Source organism: Egretta garzetta, unplaced genomic scaffold, assembly GCF_000687185.1.
Source record: "Egretta garzetta isolate BGI_Z169 unplaced genomic scaffold, ASM68718v1 scaffold1192, whole genome shotgun sequence".
Taxonomy (NCBI): Eukaryota; Metazoa; Chordata; class Aves; order Pelecaniformes; family Ardeidae; genus Egretta; species Egretta garzetta.
In genome coordinates this window covers 27,805-35,593 of record NW_009258971.1, presented here as the reverse complement: position 1 = coordinate 35,593, position 7,789 = coordinate 27,805, and the positions used below count along the sequence as shown (strand labels likewise).

General features: G+C 50.2%; 1 protein-coding gene across 1 annotated transcript in view; it reads left to right on the top strand.

Annotated features, from left to right (window-relative positions):
• ACVR1B (activin A receptor type 1B) overlaps positions 1-6,814 on the top strand; it is a 7,024-nt gene extending 210 nt beyond the window's left edge. The window contains exons 2-9 of the mRNA XM_009634643.2: positions 1-93; positions 1,281-1,529; positions 2,711-2,941; positions 3,326-3,493; positions 4,067-4,223; positions 4,717-4,841; positions 5,486-5,616; positions 5,796-6,814. The exon at positions 1-93 is cut by the window's left edge and continues 5 nt beyond it. Of these exons, the coding sequence (XP_009632938.1) occupies positions 1-93; positions 1,281-1,529; positions 2,711-2,941; positions 3,326-3,493; positions 4,067-4,223; positions 4,717-4,841; positions 5,486-5,616; positions 5,796-5,921 (1,280 nt within the window). The 3' untranslated portion in view covers positions 5,922-6,814. The remainder of the gene's footprint in view (positions 94-1,280; positions 1,530-2,710; positions 2,942-3,325; positions 3,494-4,066; positions 4,224-4,716; positions 4,842-5,485; positions 5,617-5,795) is intronic.
• Positions 6,815-7,789: the final 975 nt, after the last annotated feature.

Below are 7,789 nucleotides of genomic sequence, written 5' to 3'. Positions count from 1 at the left end.
AACCCTTCTATTGTCTGAGTTCCGAAGACCTGCGTAATACTCACTGCTGCTACTCTGATTTTTGCAACAAAATTGATTTAATGGTTCCCAGCGGTGAGTAGAGAGCGAAATAAGTCGTCTGTTTGAAGTGGGGAGGAGAGAAGCTGACTGTTTGGGATTGGGAATGAGGGGTTCTCGGCCCTGTTCTCACTTCTTCCCTCAGGTTGCTGTGTGAACTTGGGCACTGGGTTTATTTCCTTGATCTGTGAAGTGGAAATAATAACAAACTACTCCAAATTAAAATGTGAAGTTGCTTGAACTCCCCTGTGGCCAACAAAATGTCACCAGATGATGAGGTTGTACTTCAGGGTAGGAGAAGCTTCCAAAGTTTGGGGGGTTTTACGCAGTTTTACTGCACTCGGTAGCTCCCTATTATGAGACTCCTCCCACCTTATCAGCCCTGCTGCTCGTATCCTCGCAGACTTCTGAAAGCAGCAGCAGCTACAGTTAAATAAAAGTTTCTGCTGCGTGACGCTCTGTGCCCGCAGCGGCCTGAGGACGGTGCATGTTCCCTGGGCACAGCTTGGATCCCTTTCCAGGAGTGTGGAGACGTGGCGGCAGCTTCAGAGTAAAGCGTGTGGGGTGCAGGGGTGCCTGGATCCTGAATACGCGAAGAGGAAGCAGCCCTGCCTTTGAGAGGGGGTGTGGGAAACGTCTGCTGCTTTCTGATTCCTGGGACAGAGAGGGCATGTGGTACTTCCTCATAGCTCGTTCCTCGCCATTTTGGGCGGTTATTTAGTGGGTTGTATGAAGACTGCAGTACCCATTTTCCCCAGGTGCAGTGGGGAAGACTTACGTGTTCTCAGAAAGAGACATTGTTGTCTTCAGGTACGAGTCTTCACTGGTTGTTACAGGGAGAAGGGGAAGGAAGGAGAAGTGAGCCCTTGCTGACCGGATGGTTTTTCTCTGAGAAGTAAAATGCAGGCTGTTCTAGCGAATTTACCCCAGAACAGGCTCCCCTCCTCTTTGAAATAGCAAGTGCCCATAATCCCCGGTCCCACAACTGAAGCACCGTCTTCTTTTGGGGGTTTTAGCTGTAGTTTCCACGCCTGATGACTTGATCGGTCCCATGTTAACGCTGTTATTTGATGTGTCCTCTGCCGTCCTGGAACAGCAAGCTAAAATTGTCCAGGCTCTGAGAGGATAATTAAAACACAAGAAGGAAGTCCTCAAAGAACGCTTGGGGAAGGAGTGATGATTTTCTAAAAGTGTTGGTTCTTTCTCCTCCCTTTCCTCTCAAGGACACCTGAAAGACAACGAACCCCCGTCGAGCTGGGGTCCTGTGGAGCTAGTGGCGGTGATTGCTGGACCTGTCTTCCTTGTGTTTGTCGTCATGATCATAGTAGTCTTTGTTTTTCATCACCACCAACGAGTCTATCACAATCGTCAGCGGCTGGACATGGAAGACCCCTCTTGTGAAATGTGCCTGTCGAAGGATAAGACCTTGCAAGATCTAGTCTATGATCTCTCCACCTCTGGCTCTGGCTCAGGTATTAAGATATGACTGGACATGACGAATGAGGACTTGTAATGGAGTAGCCTGTTCTGAGCTCCTGGTTGCCACAGCTTTGCACGGCCACGAGGCCGTTGCACTGTCGGCCTGTTCAGGTTGCCTTGTCATGAGGAACGCGGAGGGCGTGTTTTAAGTTCAGTCACGCAGTAGACGCTGCGGCCCCGTGTCAGTGCTCAGTGCTTGGGCGAGGTAAAACCAATAGCTCACCTCCTCCTTAACTGCTGATGTGTAAAAATAGATGTGTGTAGCTTTCCTCCTTTTCTGCAAGAGGATAACTCAAACAGCTACATCTGTTTCAAATTTAGCCCTGGAACTGGATTTGGGTTGGAAACAGACATTAACTGTGTGAACCTGTGGGTAGTTGGCTTTCAGAGGAGGATGCAGGATGTCACCTGCGTCAAAGCTGGCAGGAAAATGGGGAAGATCCTAGCAGCTGAAAATTTTACAGCGTGCAAATACTGCATTTGCGCAGCCCATTTCATCTCAAAGAATCCTTGGGGCTTCCAAAGTGGACGATTTACAGCATTTACTTCTGTAGCACTTAAATAATCCCCAGGATAGATAGGGAAGTCATCGTTTTATTTGTGACTTTGAACTATGAAAGCAGTTAGGTTTTTAAAAAAAAAAAATGAGTTTTGCAGCAGATGGAAACTGTAGGATGATCCACAGAGGCGTAGAATAGAGCAAGCTGATATTTGACCGGGGAATAAACCCTTAGCACCACATCTGCTCTACATAAAAGGTTTGGGATCTCTTCTGTGAGCTCCGTAGCTTACGTCAGAGGTGGCAGCTACGTCAGGGCTCCTTTCTTAAGAGAAGCTCAGGGGGTTTCCTGCTTTTTAGCGGAGTCTGTCTTCAACGAGCTCCACTCCTTGCATATTCAGGCTAAAGCGACTTTGACCTGCCGTAGAGCTCTGTGCCTCATCACTGGTGGTTTGCAAGCTACTTCAAAGTGATCGCAGATGCTGCCCAAGCAGCCAAATGGCACGTCCTACCCAGGAGCTACCACCATTTGCTGGTTCGGGTCTTGCTTAGGCTGCTGGTTGTTAACAGATGTAGAGCCTTCTAGGTGGTTTGATGCTCTACTTCAGACTCCGAGGTTTCAGGAGTTTCTTCTGCCACAACAGGCCGTTCATTCCTCCAATTCCTTGTCCGTAGGTCTGCCGCTTTTTGTCCAACGGACTGTGGCTCGGACGATTGTCCTTCAGGAGATCATCGGTAAAGGCCGCTTCGGGGAAGTGTGGCGTGGCAGGGGGCGCGGAGGCGATGTAGCCGTAAAGATCTTCTCGTCTCGTGAGGAGCGTTCCTGGTTTAGGGAAGCAGAAATATATCAAACCGTTATGTTGCGACATGAGAACATCCTGGGATTTATTGCTGCGGATAACAAAGGTAAAAAGGGCCGCGGTCCTGGGAGCAGAGACTTCACCAGTGTACAGTCTGCTCTTGGGAGCTGCGTTTCTTCACTTGGGTTTACAGTTAAATGGTTAAAGACTGTCCGCGTGCTTTCCAGATAGCTGCATATTGGAATGTTTCTTGCCAAAAGATGGTAAAATGACTGCTGCTGCTGAGAGGCGCGATGGTGCGTTAGCTGTACCTTACAAAGTCGAGTTTTGCCTTAAAGTTCTTTGCCTTGCTTGCCCCCAGGCTGGCTGTTGAGCTGCAGCCCTACCCAGGAGCTCTCCTCTGTGCTAGATAGGGTGTGAAATGCTCGCTGCTTGTCTGCTCTCTCTGCGTTGTGTCTGTCTGAGCACAGTCTCTTTCCTGCTGCTGCAGATAATGGAACGTGGACTCAGCTGTGGCTCGTCTCTGATTACCATGAACACGGATCTCTCTTTGACTACCTTAATCGATACACGGTGACTATCGAGGGGATGATCAAGCTCGCCCTGTCCGCTGCTAGCGGCCTGGCCCATCTGCACATGGAGATTGTGGGTACTCAGGGTAAGAGCAAAGTTTGAAAAGGTGCTGGGAGTTCTCGAGGGGAGAACAACGCAGTGCTGATGAGGGGGACTGGAGTGTGGCACAGAAGACGCTGGCTGAGTCAGCCCACATTCGTGTGGTCAGTACTGACCAGAAATAGACGGGTTGCTTTGGCTGGCTGCAAACTGGGTTAGCCCTGCGCTAGCTCCTGCGAGTTATATCAGCATTTCACATCCCCGTCCTAAAATTGGTGCTGCTTGGGTGGGATGTTAGCGCAGGCAGCAGCAGAGTTATAAACTGCTTACATTCACACCAACGTGCCTGATGCCTGGGATGATGGAGTTTATGTCCCTCTTGAGGCCTTTGGATGCTACTGCATCAGCAGTGCCTCGGAAGTGTAAGCGGAGCCTTTACGCACCGTAGGCTGTCAGCGCTGCTCTGTTCTTCAGCGCTGAAGTGTATCCAAACAGGAAAGTGTGTCGCAACACTCAGTGTTTAACTAACGTCCTGAAATCCGGTACTGTCTCTGCGCCAGTTTGACTAACAGATTCCACCAGACCTTGACCCCTGCTTCTTTCTATTTTGCTCTGTTAGGAAAGCCCGGGATTGCTCACAGAGACTTGAAATCCAAGAACATCTTGGTGAAGAAGAATGGCACGTGCGCCATCGCTGACCTTGGTCTGGCCGTCCGGCATGATTCAGTTACGGATACGATTGATATTGCACCCAATCAAAGGGTCGGGACCAAACGGTAGGAGAACGGTGTTCTTGGCCGGCGTTTGAAGGTGTCGGAGTGTGACTAGCAAACGCCCGAGCTGCTGGTTGAGCACCGGTGAAATTCTCTGCCTTAAGCATTTCCAAGCCTCTCGCAGGCTGACGCTGCAGGGACGTCGGTACCTCCATCTCCAGGTGCTCTCAAGCTGAGAGGCGTAGGCCAGCTACGTGAACTGAGCACCAGGGAGCTCATATAATACTTGACAACAAACTTGGCGTTCTCCAAAGCCTCTCGGGGCCTGCTGTCTGGAGCCTGATGTGCTTTTGGATGTTTTTACCTCTTTACCAACTTCCTAGTCTTTCTGAATTACTTTGTTCACTCTACTAGACCATGGGGCCCAGTTCTGTTCTGATTAAGGCTGAGCAGAGTTTTGTCTGCTGAAAAGTGCTGTGTGGGAAAACTTGCCACCTACTGTCTTCCAGAGAATCCCCTCTCAAAATTAACACGCTGTTCCTTTTCCGTTCTGCAGATACATGGCCCCTGAAGTCTTGGATGAAACCATTAACATGAAGCATTTTGATTCATTTAAATGTGCTGATATCTATGCCTTGGGCTTGGTCTACTGGGAGATCGCTCGAAGGTGCAACGCGGGAGGTAATACCCTTCGTGTACCCGTGCCATCGGCCTGGCTTGCTCCTGGGTTTCCCAGCCTGGGGGGTTTCTCTTGATCAGGTGTTTGTGGTTTGAGGGGAACAGGGGGTTGGGAAGATACGTCCGTGTGCGTTGCTACCGAGTGGGGTAACAAGTGACCTGCGGCTGCTGTTAAGACTGGCCCGTGGGGGGAAGCGGGGGTTAATGCTCTGCCTGGTGCCTGATGTTCCTTTGGATCGATTTAAGGAGGTGGGTGTGCCGATTTGGTGGGTGACCTTCTTCCCCCAAATAGGTATAACGAGTGCCTTGGCCCATCCAGCTGCAGGCAGGGGCGCAGCCCTGACGCGCGTGTGACAGCCCTGCTGCCTCCGGCTCAGTCGACGTCGGATGACCCTGCCTCTGTGCTGGGAGGCGTTGATCGTGGCAGGCTGACTGTTCCAGTTTGGGCAGCTGCATTTTATTTCCCTGAATTTTTCTTGTAAACTCAAATCCCAGATTCTTCATTTCTGTTCTAAATAAGTGCAAAGTGTTGACGCATCTCGACAATGAGTCATGTAGTCCAAACCAGTATCAGTCTGCCTTCAGTGAGCGCTGCGCTGACGATCCCGTCTCCCAGGGATTGCCTTTCCCCTTCTCTGCCGTTCCAGGTATCCACGAAGAGTATCAGCTTCCGTACTACGACCTGGTACCCTCGGATCCTTCCATTGAGGAGATGCGGAAGGTCGTATGTGATCAGAAATTACGGCCTAATATCCCGAACTGGTGGCAAAGCTACGAGGTAAGGTCTGCTTTCATCTTTGCATCCCCTTCCCCCTCGATCAGGTGAGTAAAGAGCAAGTACCGTAAGTGGAGCTCCAATTTTAGGAGGTGTGGGGGTCCATGTCGGGAGGCTGACAGAGACCGATTTGGGGTCGGGGAAGAGGAGAGCGCTGACATCTGCCGTTGTTTCTTGCCTAGGCGCTACGGGTGATGGGTAAGATGATGCGAGAGTGCTGGTACGCCAACGGAGCGGCTCGACTCACCGCCCTCCGCATTAAGAAAACCCTCTCACAGCTCAGTGTCCAGGAAGATGTGAAAATCTAGGCTCTGAGCCCCCGCAGGAGGAAACTGCACAAAAGCTGCCATGCTAGAGTAGACGTGTGATGGAGGCCTACCTCGTGTTTCTGCCCAATCTACTGCTACCAACCAGGCAGCGTGACCTGCAGGCTGCTAGGTGGGGTGATGGAGCCTGTTGAATTGCTCTCTTCCCTGCTTGGGTATGAAACAATCAGAAACCTTTTTTTGATCACCTCCTGACAGCGTGAAGACTTGAGAGGGATTTAACCTGAGGGATCTCAGCCATGATCGTAACTCTTGTTTCTTTAACGGAAATCCCTGTAAAGTTCAGTGCGTGCGGAGCACCCATTGGCAGTGCTTGAGGCCGGGGTGCTGGGAGTGGGAAGGGAAAGGGAAGGTTTTCTTGCCGTACTCTGAGGATTTCTCCAGGGACTGGCACGTTAATGCAGAAAAAGCATTTGCAAAACTAAATGGTGCTCCCTTCCAAGAGGCTGAGCCTGAACAGTTTATCAGCTTCACGAAACCATCTCCCTCCTTTTTCTTAAGCTTGAAGAATCGTAAGTCAAAGACAGCAATCTGACCTGCTGTCGGTGTGCGCAATGGTGTATGCATGCGCGAGGCGCGCGTGTCCCCTGTGCCTGTTCATCTCCTTCCGTAGCCGTGCGGTGTCTGCCCGTAGGGTGGCTCATCTCTGTTCGTGCTTTCTGTGCATGTGCAAATCCTGAGTGTCCTTTTTTTGAGCTGTGCGCGCTGGTGCTCTCCTTGTTGAGTAGTGAGCATTGTCTAGCTTGGACAGGCTGCTTAAAACCAGACCCTTAGCTCTCCGATGGGTGCTGTGGCCTTGCTGTCCCTACACCGGCTGCGGGAAGTCCCCATCAGGTTGCCTCACTGCCACCCCCTCCTTTTTTTTTTTTTATTTTTATCTTGAGCCCCTGGGGTTTGTAATTCTTGGAAGGGGGGAAAAGAGAGATGGGGGGGAGGGGGTGGGAAGAGATGCCACGGAGCTGAGATGCGTGTTGGAGAGAGAGCAGGCACTGCGCCCGGCTGGAAGGGGCCCGGGCCGCGGGGGCAGTGCAGGAGCCCGTCCTCGTAGGAGGGCGATGCCCGGGTTGGCCATGCAGGCACCCTCAGCGGGGGGCTGAGCCGCAGGGGGCCAGAGAAAACGTAATGTTTGCTCACTTCCAGCCCTATTACAGTTTTCTGGTTCCTGTATTTGATAAACCTCAAGGCACTTCAGAGAATTTCATGGGTACCAGCAAACCCTTGGTTAGTTACCTCATTAGCTATGATATAAGTGCACTAGAATAATGTGCTTTATCAGCTTCCTATGAGAAATTGCTCTCCCTCTTTGTGCAATCCAGTGCCAATTTTCTGCATTCTGCATGTCTTTTACCTGAAAGAGTCTCTTGTATAGTGCTCTGAAAAAATTATAGTCCCAAAATACACAGTAACTTAAAGTTTTCAGTTAAAAATGGAAATGAGACTTCCACCTCATGCCTTTTCATTGCTAGCTAGCTTCTCCAGTCCCTTATGCAGTAGGTAATAGCTATAGCCTGTTGAGTTCTTCTGCTGTCCCCAGAACGACTTGATATTCCATTGCCTTGGGATATTTGTTGTAAGACTACTGAATATATCATGTTATTTCTGTAGCTGTGTTTTCTGGGAAAAACATCTGAAAAGCTTCTAAATGCTCTGGTTTCCTTGAAATGATATAGGAAGCTTGCAATCTACAAATCTTAAAAGGAGAAGAAATGGCCATCTCTTCCTGGGCAGGTTCATTACTATATGCCACCACTTACTTGCTCTTTAAAGCCATACTTTCAACTGGCCTGACTTGGAAATCTAGATTAAGTAGGAGCAGAATCTTCCATATGACTAGAACTGTGGCTTTCCAA